Genomic DNA, 17,138 nt, shown 5'->3' on the forward strand with positions numbered 1-17,138 from the left:
ACACCGTACTTCTATTCCCTAACAGACCTTGACATTGCCGAGGAGTCATGACTTAGTTAAACACATGCTCTAAAGAAAGATCTAACATCCTCTGTGCTATATAAGACTTGATCACCATATTTACAACGCATAATTTAGTAGAATTTTTAAAATTGTGGAAGAGCAAGCAAGATCCAAAGAAGAAGAGAAATTAATATGCCATATGGTTCTCTGAGGGTGTTATATGTAGAGGTACGTAGATGACTGCTTCAGCAACACCACAACTTGGCCAAACTTTCAGAGTTAGACAGTGAAGAAGAAAGAGACGTAGAATGGGGGCCGTCTGAATCACATCTAAATAATATTTTTAGAATTTGTATTTTCCAAATAGTTTTGTTTTTCTCCCTGTGAACTAACGAGATCACATTATTTATCTTGTTGACACTTTTATTAATTCTATTCTTAAAGGTAAATAGGATATTATAACAAGAGAAGTATTCCAGGAAGAACACGCCACAATTGATCTATAAAAGGCACAAAGCTGAATATATTCAGTGTTTCACATCATATTACTTCATGCTAATGAATACTACTTTTATTGTATATTCTGATGACATGTTTAAACATGAAAATGAGATGAAATAATCACCTACAATAAGTTTTAAAATTTAAATAATTAATTGTCCATCCTAAAACAAATTTTCTGTTTTAGGAAACATTCCAATTATTATGTTCCTGATTAGGAAGTGGGTTTATTGTACAGAAAGAACTCAAAAACTGTGAAATATGATTCATTTGTAGAACAAAATAATACAGTATGGGAAAAAATGATATTTTTTACTATTGGTTAGAGAGTAGCCAGGACAAACCACTTTTATAAAGATGTTCACTAAGGTGTTATTTATAATAACAAAATAAGGAATTGGAAAGATGCTGGACACTAACACTGTTTCAACTAAATCATGATATCTTCACTTAATGTGATTATGCAGCATTAATAGTGATGTCCCATAGTATATGGAAATATATAACATTTAATTTTATAAATTTAAGAGTCAAAATAGAATGTCACATGGTATATTCAGTTTAATTTCAAAAATGCCCAAAGGAAAATCTAAAAATCAAGAAGCTAATTTTAATAGTGGTTCTATTTATATATAAATAGTGGTTCTCTTTTACATAACTGTACTGCAGATTTTTAAATTCTTAATCTCCTTTATTTTTGTACCGTCTTTAAAAATCGTATTTAATGAGTCCATATTTACTTTATAATAAAAGGTTAAATTTTACTTTTTATATTCCAGCATAGTATTTATAATAGCAGTAATATTAGATGATATCAACTGAGCACTGATTATACACTAAGCACAGATTTAAGCAATTTTCATAAATTAACTTATTTAATTCCACTTTATGAAAGGAATACACAGGGACAAAATATTAATGACTTGCCTTATATCATAAAACTAGTGAAAAAGTCAGGATTCATATACAAATGGTCTTTGATGCCAAAGGGTGTGCCAAGGCAGTTGAACCAATTTACTCTCCCACCTGTAATGTGTGAACAATTGCGTTGCTTCTTAACAAAGCTTAGGCTTTTTAGTTGTCTACATCATGCTGGTGGGTGTATAGTGTTATCTACTGACATTTTATATGTATTTTTCTGGTGCGTAATGATAGTGAGCACAAATTCATATGTTTATAGGTGATTTGTATATATATTTAGTTCAAATGCCTGTTTAGTTCTCCTGCCCTTTTGAATTGGATGGTTTGCTTATTAATGATTTATATAAATTCTGCTCATATTTCACACATGAGTTATTTGTCACCATTTTGAAACTCTTGAATGGAAATGACTTGCCAACAGATCCAGAGTTCATGTTGGGACTCTAGTTTCTAGTCTTCTACCCTTTCCGACTATTATTATCCCATGTTTCTTTTTCTTTCTTTCTCCTCAATCTTCCACTCTTCACCTCTTTTTCTAAAACTTTTCACTGGGCCCTCTGGACCACTGTTCAAAATAAACAAATTATCACACTCCTCTCTAAGTTGCCAAAGCTCCCAAATAGAATCTCTTATCACTTGAGGCTTATGAAATTGAATAGTTCTTTCTATCCTTATTCATGACTGTCATATAGTAGCCACTTCATCAAAACCCTGCCATTATTTTGGGTGGTTTTAAGGATATCATCCAATGAACCATTTTCAAAGTTCCTTGACCTTCTAATATCTAGTGAACCTCTTCCACACATCAATTGAGCCACCCAGATCCATGGCAGCATACTGGGCCTTGCCTTCATCTGCAACTAATCTATTCTGAAATCAGATCAGATCTTAATATCCCATTCTCTGTGAGTCTTCTTGCCTGGCCCTGCATTTTCTTACTTTGTTGGTGTCTTCAACCATCTACATCACAATCCCAAAATGAGACTCTCATACCCTTTCTGTTCCCTGCTTTAAACTTATTTTATGTTACACTACTAGCAAAATTTTCTTTCTACAGCACATAGCTGATCATGAAGTCTTATATTTAAGTTGAATAAAGCCCAACTCCTTGACAAGACAGTCCAGGTTTTGAGTATCTCAGATGTTGGATTGTCTATCTTTCCATCCTCAGCTTTATACGTAACCCTCAAGAAACATTTTTACAGTTTCATGATGACATTATGTGCTTTCTTGTCACTGAGACTATTCATATACAACTCACTCTGCATTTGCCCACCAAATTCCTATTTATTCTTCAAGAATCAACTCAAGCATTATTTTTTCAAGAAAAATTTCATTTACTCTTTGACTTACCCTCAGGATGAATTGATTCCCTCCTCTAGAGCCCCTATAAATTAATATTCACCAGACCATAATGTGTAATCTGTTTGCCTGCCTTGACTAATGGACTCTGAATTGTGGGAAAGAAGAAAGATACTCTTATCCAGATTTTTAGCTGCGATTTTTAGCTGCAGTCACTTCAATAATAGTCAATGGAAAAGGAAGGAAGGAAGGAAGGCAAAGGAAGGAAGAGAGAAATGAGAGAAAGGAAAAAGTTAAAACAGACGGAATCTAACACTGAAAATATTGAATAAAAAAATAATATACATTGACTATCAGAAATGATCTTAAAAATACCTTAAAGCCATAGTAACAACAATTGGTATATGAACAGTGCATGCTTATCTGCCATATAACTTCAACTTTAAATAATCAGCATATTAACATTATATTGTCCCTAAATTTTAATTTATCCGTTTTAAAGTGTTGATATTCATGTGGAAAAAATTATGAGATAATTAACCCTTATTTATTTATTTATTTATTTGTTTGTTTGTTTTTTCTTAAAAAAGATGATTGGCAAGGGGATCTTAACCCTTGACTTGGTGTTGTCAGCACCATGCTCTCCCAAGTGAGCTAACCGGCCATCCCTATATAGGGATCTGAACCCTTGGCCTTGGTGTTATCATCACCGCACTCTACCAAGTGAGCCATTAACCCTTTTTTTAGAGAATAGAATTTTTCTCTTAAATTATATTGTAAAAAACATCATTTTATGCAGAGAAAAAAACTAAATTAAATCATGGAGCTAAATATAACAGAAATGATTTTTATGATTTTCTGCTTCATTTCACTCTTCAAACATAAAATTTTAAATGTGATTTTTCTCAAAAGATGTCGTAAGTCTTCTTTTGTTGATGGTAGCAAAATTGATTGAATAAAACCTTCCTCCTCAATTGAAGAATCATTTTAAAAACATGTGCAATCCTATAGAGCTGGTTTTAGCTTATCAAAAAATATATATATAAAACATAGAATGGATGTAAAACTAAACCATAATTCTAGAGAGTTGGTCAAATTTATAGCCTCCTCTATGAGATTACTCTAAGGATAAAAGGGACTCTAGATAGCCTGTTCCATTAATTTCTGTGACCTCACAAATTTGTATACTATCAAAAATAATTGTAAAAGTACTGAGGCCATTATAATGAAGAGAAATTTATGGACAAGATAGTAACATAGTTGTAGTGCAGCACATGCAAATAACATATATCCCAACATCATAGTCAAATGTGGGTATAAATTTAACTATAAGCTTCCTAAGTACAGAAAATAAAATATGATAAGCAATGTCTCAAAGGTCCAAAAATAAATAAATAAATAATAAGCAGAGCAGAGAGGGATTTCTGTCAGGCAATGGAAGACATTTCCAGCATACCTTTTCTGTTAAAGTAGGGGTTTTATATAATTATTTTAAAAAATGCCCTTCCATGCAGGTTGATGACATAATGGTGAAGCCAAACATAATTTAAGCAAAACTGTGAAACAACATAGACAAAGTCTGTCTCGGGCGACAGGTACAACTTAGAGCATAGAAAAACAGGTGTCTTGCGTGTTCACATCATGTTGCACATAAGACTTTTTTTCCCCCTATATAAAGATGACCAGAAAGGGGATCTTAACCCTTGGCTTGATGGTGTCAGCTCCACGCTCTCCCGAGTGAGCCATGGGCCAGCCCCCATACACATAAGATTATTAAAATTCTTCTCCATGTGACTTTGTTTGGGATTGGATAGCAGAGATTTCAAGATGTGATCTGTGGCAAGAACGAAGACTGCATTTTTAAATGGATTTTATTAAAGATACAACATGTGTTTTGACAATCAACTGGGAAGGGTTTTGGGCTTCTATAGAAATTAAATTGCTTATCAAGAGCCTGAGTGAATAGTTGGGATTCACCCTACATTTGTTTGGCGGTACAATAAGGGAAGATCTGAAAGAAATCTACTTTTGTAAACACTTCTGGATTCTCTTTGTTATATCGGTAAATGGACTATGGTTGTAATGACTTTTTTCTGGTTTTTTTGCTGGAAACTTTTTCAAACAAAGCATTATAAGTACCTAAACATAGTCACTGACAAATCTTGATAAAAAAACTCACATTAAATGAATTTTAAGAAATGCAGACTTTTAAAGGTATGCTCAAAATATGCTAGATACTAATTGCAACTCCAGAAAACAATGATTATATCTGATATATGGAATCTTTGGTTGCTTTTTTTCCCCACTTGAATGGAAAAATATCATATGATAAGATAACCATTATAATTTCAGAGTAGTAGATTTTAACCCATTTTTATGGCAATAGCCATTATCAAGACCAATTATCTGTGGAAGCTATTTATAGTGCATAAAAACCATGCCATCGGTGCAGAGAAGATGCTTAGCTTGCTAATCTCCATAACGGGTGAGCATATAGCTACTGAATCATTAACCTAAAGTTGACAACTAGTCTTGAGAAGGAATGGGAAGGCTGAGAAAGATGATACAAATTTTTAGAACATCTGAAAAGATGTTCTAAAATGTCATAAGACTGTTGCTATGGATCTTAACCTTGTAGTGTATCTTTAAGATGCAAAGTTATATGAGTTTCAACCAGGAATTAGGGATCTATACTAAGTTTATATAGTCCCATCATCACAGAGTCAAAGACTAAGGGAAAAATAAATAAATAAAACTGAATATCTTAGGTTCTTCCTTTTTACATTTTCTAGAATGTGATAGAGATGGTATCAATGGCCATTTTGCAATAATTGAGTCTGAACCTCACCTGTTCTTATAGAACACTGGCTCAAGAAACTGGGGAATATACTTTTGTAAGAAAACTTATATTGAAGAATAAAAATCAAAACAAGATGAACGTTGTTTATGAGGACTAATGATTTTCTTTAAACAAAGGGCTAAAGCTTTATAGCAGGCCACGCAGTGTGAAAATATTCCTGGGAACTTAATGAGAGTTTACAGGCTGAAAAGGTTCAGAGCACCTCAGTTGGAGCAGATTAAGCAATTCTGTGGGCATAACAACTTCATTAATTTGTTTAAAGTATGAGTATTTAAACAGTTAATGGGTATAATAGTCAATTTATTACATGTTAAGAAAGTAACAGTTAATTCTTACTTAGAAGGTAGGGGAAATTTTAAAGAGAAGTGATTTATTCTGATGTGTTAACATATATAACACCCCAAAGGCTTGCAAGAACAGGTTTACTTACAGAATTAGAAGAGTTCAATTATCCTTGACTTCTAGCGTGTAAGGTGGTAGGTGAGAGACCGAGTGGGTTGATCCAGTAAAAAAGCCTTATTTACCAAACTAGGAAGTTTGGAATTCAAATAGGATATCATCAAAAATACTTTATGTATGAAAGAGTCCTGTAATGTTTGCATTTTTGAAATGGACCCAGAAAGTGGTTTGGGGATGTATGGAAAGGAGGAAGTTCAGAGAGGAGGCTACTGTGACAATCCTGGGGAGAAACGTGTAGGGCTGGCATAGGAGGCAGCTTCAGTTGGGCTGAAGTAAAGAGACAGGATTAAGGACATTCTAATGGGATAGCTAATGATTAATTTGATATTCAAGAGGAGGAGTCAAAAATGGTAATTAGGCTTTCGGTTTGGGAAAGTTGGCGTGTGAAGGTTCTAGTCACAGAGATAAGACAAATAGAAGTCCTCTAGTGAGGCTGGAGAAAGGAGGGGAATGACAGTCTCAGTGCATAGCTCTGGAGCAACAGCACTTGGGTTCCAATCCTAGATTGCTACTTACTAGCCATGTGACACTGGGAAACTTAATCACTTTGTTTCTCAGTTTCCTTGTGCATAAAATGGGGATAATTAGAATATTTATCCTATGGGCCGGCCCCGTGGCTCACTCCGGAGAGTGTGGCGCTGGGAGCACCGAGGCCGTGGGTTCGGATCCTATATAGGGATGGCCAGTGTGCTCACTGGTCAAGCGTGGTGCGGACGACACCAAGCCAAGGGTTGCAATCCCCTTACCGGTCAAAAAAAAAAAAAGAATATTTATCTTATGGGGTCACTATGAGAATTGAATGAATTCATATATCTCATTACCAATAACTGCAACCTCTTCATAATCTCAATTCCTACCTCAATCAGGCTCGTAATCCGACACAATTAATGCTAATTCCAACAACCTTTGACTCTGTAAGGTTGTATTGCTGCTAACATCAGTTGTTGTACCTCATTCTTCGTGCCCTTACTTCCCTCATCTCCAGCTTAATATTCATGGTCTATCCTTATAATCATTGCTTTGCATACATTCTTAACCCTGTGGCTACTCTGTGTTCATCATATATGGCAAAAACACAATCTCATTATGACTGGACTGTGCCTGTTCTCTTCCTGGAGCTGGAATGTAACTGGAGAAATAGGACTGAGTGGCACTAGAGAGATATACCTACCTAAGCATTCTGGTTTTGTTCTAGATGTGTGATTACCAACTAGAGGTGGCTGCTCTTTACTCCTTTGATAATCATACTGCATTTCTTTGATCCTTTTAGCTCCCATTTTCCTCGGTGACTGCTGCATAAATTCTTCCCAATCCTCAAACTTCTTACACATCTTACATCATCCTCACTCTCAGCTGATGACTCAGCTTCCAATTGGAGAAAACAGACATGTTATATATTTTTTCCATTGTTGTCCCCTCAACACAACAGTTAGAGTGTTATTTTTGAAATATAAATAAGATTCCCTATTCTGGTCAAAATAACCTAATGGTTTTCTACTTCATTCAGAGTAAAAGCCAAAGACATTCTAGTAGTTTAAATTGCCCCACACAATGTGAAAATCTTAGGGCATTTCTTTGACCTTCTCTTTTACTATCCTTCTCCTAACACACTCAGGGTCAGACACAAATCTCTTTGATGTCCATTTCAGGTACGTCATGTGTCTCCTGCCCCAGAAGCTGTCCTTGTTTGCTGCTTTGCCTGTGAATTTCTGTCCCCAGATAACCACATAAGTGACTCCCTCAGCTCTTCCCTCAACTATCTCTTCCGTGAACTCTTTCCTGACTGCTTCTTTTATAATTACAGTCCCAGCATCTCTTCTTTCTCTGCTTTAATTTTTCCCTTTGTGTTGAAAATATGACCAGCAGTTTTTATTGTATATATTTAAGGTGTATAAGATCATGTTTTGATATTGATAAATACAATTATGAGAGGCCATTGTTTTGGACTAAGCTCCTATACTAAGCACCAACAGACCAGACCAAACCAAAATGGAGTCACTCATGCTAACCACCACATAATCAAATAAAAACAGACCAGGAAGCAGACCAGTTTTTTCCCAAAAGTAAGAGGTTCCAGTCTATCCGAGTGAGCATAATAAGGAAGTCTTCTCTGCCCTTACAAAAAACTAACATGAAGTAACCTGTTGTTAACCAATCAGCTTTTATTTCTGTTATTGTGTTTCCTTGTTCTCACCTTACAAAACCTACTGTCTGCCATTGCCCAGTGGGAGGTCTCATTCTATTTTGTAGAATGGAGGTTACCTCTGTTCATGAATTGCAAATAAAAGTAAATTCAATATATGACTAAATTTGTTGTAACTTCCCTTTAACAATATAGATATTACTGAAATGATTACTACAGTCAAGTAAATTAGTATATCTATCTCCTTACTTAGTTAACTTTGTGGGTATGTGTGATAAGAGCATTTGAAATCCAATCTCTTGGCAAATTTCCAGTATAGAATATAATATTATTAACTATAGTCATCATGTTGTACGTTAGATCTCCAGACTTACTGCACATAACTACAACCTGTACTCCTTGACCAAGGTCTCCCCATTTCTCCCCTCCCCTTGTCCTTGGTAACCACCATTCTATTCTGTTTCTACATATTTTAATACAACCAGAAACTAAATAATTTACTTACTTGTATTATTTATCATCTATATCACCCAATGTCATCCAATGCCTATAAAAGCAAAGATTTGCTTTTGCTTTTTTACTGTTTTTCCTCCACCTGTAATACTACTTGGAACATGCTAGACACCCAATAAATATTTATTGAATGAACAAATTAATATTTTTAACATAGTGCCTGGTATAGTACATATGCCCAATAAATAAGAGCTGTCCTTATTACATTAACTAATAATAATACAGTGGGTATGTTGCACTTAAAATAATGAGACCTCCAGTTTGCAACTCTATAGGTTTGAGGTTTAGAATAGTTGGATAAGCTGAATATAAATTAAAATGGTAATAATATTAACTAAGTAAAGCAGACCTCATAGGGAAGAATATTAAGATTGGAAAGCTATGTCCTATGAGGGTTGAACACAAGGTTGTACCAATACAGGGCGTGTTACCATGGTAAACTCAGGAAAGATACCAAAAGGAGTATCCAGAGAAACAGAAAAAGGACCAGGAGAGTGTGGTCTAATGGCAGTGAACGAAAGGTAGACTTCTGTGAAGGATGAAATATTTGGTCAATAGTTGTCAAATACTTGAGAGTAGATAGTACCATGGAAACAGTAAAATGGCAGATGTTGAGATATAAATCGTGATTAAAATGATAGGAGTATTTAATGATTGAAAATAAATCTTTAGAATCAAAAGTGTCTAAAAATAGCAATCAAAGGGTTTGCAAGATTGTGAGGAGACAAGAATATTTATGTAACACCTGTTCTTTATTTTTGATTCTCTCAAAGAAACAATTGATAGAACAATAAAAATAATCCACCTTAAGTTCACTTTATGTGAACAGAGGTTGAAATAAGTGAGTCAAGGAAGTAGGGTCTTCCACAGGCAGTTGGATTGTAAGATGACATAATAGATTTCTTCTCGGAGTTAAAATGAGATCAAGAATGCATCTAAACCAGTAAAATTACTATACGTAAAAAAATATATATATAAAAATTCTAGAAATATTTAAGAATCTTTTTCTTTAAGGTATCATTTTGAAAGAATAAAAATGACACCAAATTAACCTAAAATGTAAAGTGTTTTTATATGGCTCTCATTATTTTTAATTAATCTTATTTACTATAGGATACCTAATAAATCTTACATGAGGAAAGGAAATTTAAAATCAGTTCTTGCTATCCTCAGCAATCTGGAGGTATTTTCTTTTTCTCTTTTTGACAGTTTGAGAAGTTGAAGAGTTTTTAATAATTTTGTTAGATAAAGGCATTTAAGGTACATTCAGTATTTTACAGATAATTACAAAATGAATTATAAGTGGGTGCAAATTGAGTAATTTGATTAATTTCTAGGTTGACCTTTAGAAAAGTATTTGTCTAACATTTCTTAGTTGTTACAATTTTATAATATCAAACTGGAGTTCCAGCCATTTAATTTCCATGTTGTTTGTTTTTAAAAATGAGAAGTGCATCATGAATATAAAATTGTTTTGTAAAATAACTTTCACCTTAGAAACAATTTGGTTTTTGAATATGGTTATGAATATTGACTTTGAATACATGCTTCTCTTCCCATCAAGGTTAGTTCTTTGCAGAGTTACTTTACTCATGTATTTTTTTTACTTTCATATTTATTGAATTAAGTAATTATTTTGCTGGTAGTTAAATTTATTGTTCAATAAAAAATAGAAACAGCTGATAGCAGTGCATAGCTTTCTTCCAGGCTTGTGTCATCGTTTTAGGTAGCCTCTGACCTAGATGAGAGCCCTTAACTTTGCAGATATATTATGTGCATCCCCAGCAAAATTGCCCATAAGAATAACTTCATTATTCTGGGAAGCTAGATCTATAAAATATGTAAAATGTAGAAGTGTTCTGCCTATACAATTTCTGGTAAGTACAGCATGACAAAGTGATAAAACCTGAGTCAGCTTCAGTTAGAGCATACCTTACTAAAAAGTGTATTGCGACATGAAAGAAAAAGAAAATGGAGTGGGCAAAGGTGTTCTGCTCCAAAGTTGTCATGTATCCTAGATCTATATAGTTCTGCCTTGATTAATGAAACATTAGCTCTGGAAGCATTTAGTGGTATAGTGTAACAATCAGTCATTGTAACCCTGCGTTATAGCAGAATGATAAGGAAAAACTTACCAGTACCACGGGACAGATTGTTGTGGGAGGTAAAATATGGTCCTTCAAAGGTCCACAGTCACATTCAGGTTTTAGATGAGAAGCACATTTATTATGAAGCTTGAAAAGGAGAAAGGGGGATAATATCAAATTCCACATGACAACGGTAAACCTGGGGTAGAATATATTTCAACCGAGATATGTAAAATACATTAAAAGAATTACCAGAACAAGTAAACAGGATCATGAAAGGAATGGGATTCACATTCCATTTGCCCTTATATACCTACTTCATATAAACCATGTAACAACTTTCATGATCCAGCCAACATCTTTTCTAATTCTCAGAAACATTTATATTAAAAATGTACACCAAAAAAGCTTAATTTCTTTGACAAACACAAATTATATCCATTACAGTTCTTCTTTTGCTTATCTTATCTGTTAGCATAATCTTGAAATCACTGTGCACTGTGGATGCTTTTTTTTTTTTTTTTTTTTGACCCTCCTGTTTTCTCAAAGTCATTGCAAAGTGCACAGCTCAGTATGGGGCATAATTGATCCCATCATTAGTTTTAACTTTGTAATTCAATATGTAAATGTAACCAGAGACTCATCTCAGTAGGAGCAGGATATAAATAAAAGAAGATGATTATGATTATAGAAATTTATCTTTATATTGTATTTACCAGCTTGGCATTAAATTGGTGTATAATCATATAATGTGCTATTTATTTTTCAATATGTATGAACCCAACATGATATTTTTATCAACCTTGGTCACAAGTTTTAAATTAAGGTGTTTTAACATAGTGTATTAAGTACTGATGTTTAAATTGAGGTGGTGGTTTTTATTGGAATCACAGAGATTTGATAAAATAATACTTGCTTGAAGGCATAGAGGGATTTCTCCTTCCCTACTCCATATTAATTCGATTTGAAATATTCATACTTTAGAAAAATTAAACATTTTAATAAGACACAATATGTCTTGTTTAAAACAAAAAAAAGGCCACATCATTTTTCAGTTTTGAATCAAAGTTCACCCCCTTTAAGCCTTGACTATATTAATTTCCCCACCGACTTACCTTTGTAAGTAGTTAATTAGCAACTAAGCACAGGAGTCTAATGAGTGTCGATGTACTGTTGGTGATCAAATGTTAAAGGGGTATTTCTGTGGCTGGTCCTAGAATCTAAAACTTTGTCACGATAACTCCCTGCCTTGGACTTAAGGCTACTTGTACTATAATTAATGCACATTAGGCTGCATTACATGAAATAAAAGTATCTTTACACATTCGTCTATAATTAGCAGCTCTGCTTCTCAGTGGTATGTAAACTTCTCTTTAAAAAGTGGTTTAGGGGCCAACCCCGTGGCGCACTCGGGAGAGTGCGGCGCTGAGAGTGCAGCAGCGCTCCCGCTGTGGGTTCGGATCCTATATAGGGATGGCCTATATAGGGATGGCCAGTGCACTCACTGGCTGAGCGCAGTGCGGCCGGTCACAAAAAGACAAAAAAAAAAAAAAAGTGGTTTAGTACCGGCCAGCTGACAAAAAGTTTTTTTAAATAAATAAGTAAATAAAAGATCTTTAGAGAAAAAAAAATTGGTTTAATCTTCATATTAGGCACTACCAATCTTCATCAAGAGGGAAGATGTGCTGAAGATGCAGAAGCCGTTGAACGCACACTTGAACTAAATAAACTCACACTCTTTTTGAACAAGTGAAAATGCACAGTTTTTAAAAATAAAACCATTGACTGGTTTAAAATGTATTATTAGTTTATTGGACTTAATCAATTTTTTTTAGAATAAAAATGGCCCTGGATGTTTTAGAGGTAATTGATTTCAAATTGTTGTGGGATAAATTGGGTCTCCCAAAAAGAGATGTGGAAGTTCTCATTTCTGGTACCTGTGAATGTGAACTTATTTGAAAATAGAGTCTTCGTAAATGTATTCAAGTTCAGATGTAGTCATACTGGATTAGGCTGGGCCCTAATCTGGTGATTGGTGCCCTTATAAAAAGAGGGCAATACAGACAGAAAGACAGACACAGAGGGGAGAAGGCCATGTGAAGACAGAGGCAGAGATTTGAGAGATGCCGCTACAAGCCAAGGAATGCCATAGGTTGCTGGTAACCACCGGAAGCTTGGAATAGGTAGGGAAATATTCTTCCCTAAAGCCTTCAGAGGGAGCATGGCCCTGCTGACATTTTAATTTTGGACTTCTAGCCTCCAGAACTATGAGACAATAAATTTGTATTTTTTTAAGCCACTTATATTGTGGCATTTTGTTACAGAAGCCCAAGAAATTAATACACCAAGCGCTATGAAAATTGCACTAAAACCAAAGATAGACTTTGTATCTTAAGGCTATGTTTTACCATGGTTGTTATAGAAAAAAAGCTTTTGTTAGATCTTGTACAACTATTTCAAAACTGAGAATGCAGACTCTAAGAACCCTTTACAAATACTGAAATGCAAGATAAAATTCCTTGTGCATATAGAGCAAGAAAATATTGGATATTTACTCTGGACTACAGTGTCAAGTTCCGCTTGTGACTCTGAAGGTCAGAGGGGCAGGGCACTGAGTCTCATGCAGCACTAGCCACAGAAGCATATTCTGAGAGCCTCCATTTCCATCCCAAGTGTTTCCCACAATTTGCAAATGATATGATCAAAGACAACTCACTTCTCTATATAGTTATTTAAGGGTTACAGATGTAAGAAGAGATGACAAAAATAAAATAAATTTAATGACACCTTTTTGGCATTTAGGCCAGCTTCTCTGGAAACTGAGGACTCAGGTAGAATAATGCGGTTGATGAGCTGACCAGAGTGTGTGTGAGGGGGTAACTCTTCATATTGGGGGTTGAGGATTTCAGGGTATTGGCACTGACAATAGGTCCCATAAAATACTGGTCTCTGCAGAGCTAAATAAAGCCAGTATGTGATTTCCCAGTCTGATCACCACTGTGGCCCATATCTCTGAGTTTTTTCTGGGCAGCTGCGAGATAGTCCTGCAGAAATGTAAGCACATAGCAAGGTCTATACAGAAGTCAGTAACCAGCAGTGACACAGGAACACAGTGCAAGAAAATTCTCCTAACCAAGAAGTCTATATTACCTAATAATATACAAGAATATCTTAGGCTTTCATTAAGATTAAAATTTGGCAGCTGGCAAATATATTTGAGTGTCCATCAACATCATGACATTGTTTGTAGCCAGAAGTGTCAAAGCTGAGGACATCAAGCGAGAAGTACTGATCATTTTCCAAGCTGTGAGTCAGTTCACAGAGCAGGTCTAGTTTATGTACCATATCGCTCAGAGACATATTTGAGGACAAAATATAAAAAGAGAAAATACATATAGTTTCCAGGTCCATCAGTCAAGCTTAAAAATATACATTATTTTTGCTGTGAACCTAAAACTGCTCTACAAATTAAAGTCTATTTTTTTAAAAAGCAAATGTCAACAAAATAGAAAGTATATAACAATATTTAAAAGACCCCCAAATTTCTTATGTTACAGGTAATAATACTGTGTTTCCTGATTAGATGTGGTTACACAAAGTGACATTTGTGCAAAATTCATAGAGGTCTACCCTTAGGATATGTATCCTTTGCTGTATGTACATCAATAAAAAGTTAAAAAGGAAAAAAGTAAACATTATCAATAATAACAAATTGCTTAAACTTGTCACCATGACATTTTATGGACAAGCATATACGAAAAAGACACAGCTGAGCCCTTCTCAGTGTCAATAAGATGTTAAAGACCGGCAATTGCCTTAAAGATAACACAGACCCCAAATGAGCAAAAGACTATATACGAAGATCCTCACTAATAACAGAAATAAACTAGATTATTGATGAATCCTGAATCTTCAGTAAAATAACCAATAGTTCACCCAAGAAAAGAAATTGTTACCTGTGGTTTTTGTTTTTAGTTTTTGTTCACAATTATCTTCAAATTTTTTTAAAGATAAGGCATAGAAATTCTCTGACCATTATTTTTTTTTATATGTCCAGAATTCCTCATTCATGTCGGGATTCAGCTTCGTATCTAGGAGAGCCATATAATATGAAACAGCTTTTCCTGGAAGTGAGTTAAGCACTTGGAAATAATTTCAGAGTTTATGACAACTTCCAGTAGCACTTAATTTAGAGCCAGGTCTATGTTTATTGGAAAAATCTGTCTTAAGCAAGGAAGAAAAGGAAATTGTGTGTGTGTGTGTGTGTGTGTGTGTGTGTGTGTGTGTTTGTGTGTGTGTGTGTGTGCTTGTGTATGTACATATATGGGGTGATGTTGAGAAAAGAGTGGATATAATGGTCAGAGAAGAAAACAGCAGAATTTAAGAAGTCAAAAGGAGGAAAAATAAAAAAATAAATGTTCATAATAATTTAGAGGGAAAAAAGGAAGAGAAATAAATTGTTCTAAAGAAAAACTTGGTGGCCTGATTTGGAGGAATGTATTTGTTTCTTGATACATTCTATTGACCCTGATATTTTGCAATTTCAGGGTACTTCCTAAATGCTGGCATTTGCTAAAGCATAAATGTGTACTTGGCATTGGATGCCTTTAAACATTACTAGTTTAACATTTTAATAAAATGAGTATCCCTCTAAAATACCAATAGTTAATAATTCACACCAATAAAATAGGCATTCTTTTGTTTAGCCCAAATAAAATGTACCAACCTCCCATCCTGGATGGTCCTGCATGCCCAGGGACAGTCTTCCACAATGAACAACAATTTACAACATGTTCTAAACAGAATTTCAAGCAAATACACTCTCAGCAGAAATTAACAGGTACAAGCAGTGGGATCTTAAGGATGGAAGAATGTAAATAAGAGAGAAAGAGAGACCCAAGGAGAATATTTCTCCTGGCTCAGAGAATTGAAATATGAAGCACAGAAAACTAATTGCGTGGTTAGAAGATAATTTTCTACTGTTCTTACATAGGCTCTTCTTGTTTTTATTTCCTACGTGCTTAGATTCTAAAAGGAGATAAAACTGTATTCTACAAGCCTAACTATGTATTTACAAGACGACAAACTAATATAATATCAAGAAGCCGCAAGTACAAATGAAGGTGAAAATGGATTCCCTCCCATTTGTTTTGCTTATGTAAAAATATTTGTTTAAACTTACTCGCCTAACTGATGTAGATTTGAGTATTACAGGATGATATTTTAAAACAAAATGTAAATAGGACATATGACATTCAATGTTTAACAATATCAAAAATAGTATATCAGTCACTAAAGTGAACTTATTGAGGACTTCCTCCGAACTCTGCACTTTGTCAAGAAAAAATGTGCCATCCTGGAGCTGAAGCTCCAGTGTAGTCTAGCAGTGTAGGCAACGTTAGCCTGCAGGCGTGAAACCACTGGAGAGCATTCCAGTTTTTCCTATTAGTGTGGAATAAAAGTACAGAAAGTAATCAAAAAAAAAAAAAAAAAAAAGAGAGAGAGAGAGAGAGAGAGAGGAAATTCCAGTAACAAGGAAAGTTTTAAGGAAGATAGGAAACTTAACTTGGTTCCTGAAATGTAGTTTAAGAATTTAAAACAAGTGCTTTCAAGGGAATGGGATGGAGTGAAATAACAGCAGGAGGGAAGCATAGTCTTCCCTTGGGACTTCCAATGACATGCACAGCTATAGCAGAGGGTTCTGTAGGGGAGGAATATTATATGTGGTCATGTGCTTCGGTTTGAGTCTGATTTTTGAGGAACTGAAAACCAAGTTGAGGTAGTGGGTGTTGAGGGCTAAATTTATTTGCAGAGACCTTTTATAGGTTGCTGAAGAAGACATATGATAACAAACGAGTATTTTTCAGAAGATCATTCTGGAGGTGGTATGCAGCCTGCGTTATAGCAAAAGTACCTTCTGTTAGGGAGATAAGCCAAAAGATTCTGACTCTAATCTAGTCAAGAGGTGCTAAGAGCTTGCACGAGGGCTGTGAATATGGAGATAAAAACTCAAATCTGAGAGAGATATTTTAAAGAGGAAATGTCAAGGCTCAGTGATAGGTTGCATGCATGAGGTAAAAAGACAAGAGTAAAAGAAATTAACTTCTAATTCTATTTCCAGTGACTGACACCATGATGACACCGTGTCTGTTAGAATGAGAGAGTTGTAATAGTTGCTCTTTGTGAATATAAATCAATCAGCGTGACTTAGGATTTAGTGAGATACAGGACCACATGATCTTGGATATTTTTTTGTACATGCAGATGCTGTTCTGACTTAGACTGGGCAACTACAGATCCTTCCAGAGGTGACAGAGAAATGGCATGAGTCTTCTTCATGGAGGATGCT

At 34.8% G+C, this 17,138-nt stretch overlaps 1 protein-coding gene across 6 annotated transcripts in view; it reads right to left on the bottom strand.

The window, feature by feature from the left end:
* DGKB (diacylglycerol kinase beta) overlaps positions 1 to 17,138 on the bottom strand; it is a 633,703-nt gene that overhangs the window by 474,641 nt on the left and 141,924 nt on the right. For all 6 annotated transcript variants that reach the window (XM_063099140.1, XM_063099138.1, XM_063099137.1 and 3 more), the window contains one exon: positions 10,838 to 10,936. In XM_063099140.1, coding sequence (XP_062955210.1) covers positions 10,838 to 10,936 — 99 coding nt within the window. The remainder of the gene's footprint in view (positions 1 to 10,837; positions 10,937 to 17,138) is intronic.

The sequence above is a fragment of the Cynocephalus volans genome, chromosome 6, assembly GCF_027409185.1.
Source record: "Cynocephalus volans isolate mCynVol1 chromosome 6, mCynVol1.pri, whole genome shotgun sequence".
NCBI classification, from domain to species: domain Eukaryota; kingdom Metazoa; phylum Chordata; class Mammalia; order Dermoptera; family Cynocephalidae; genus Cynocephalus; species Cynocephalus volans.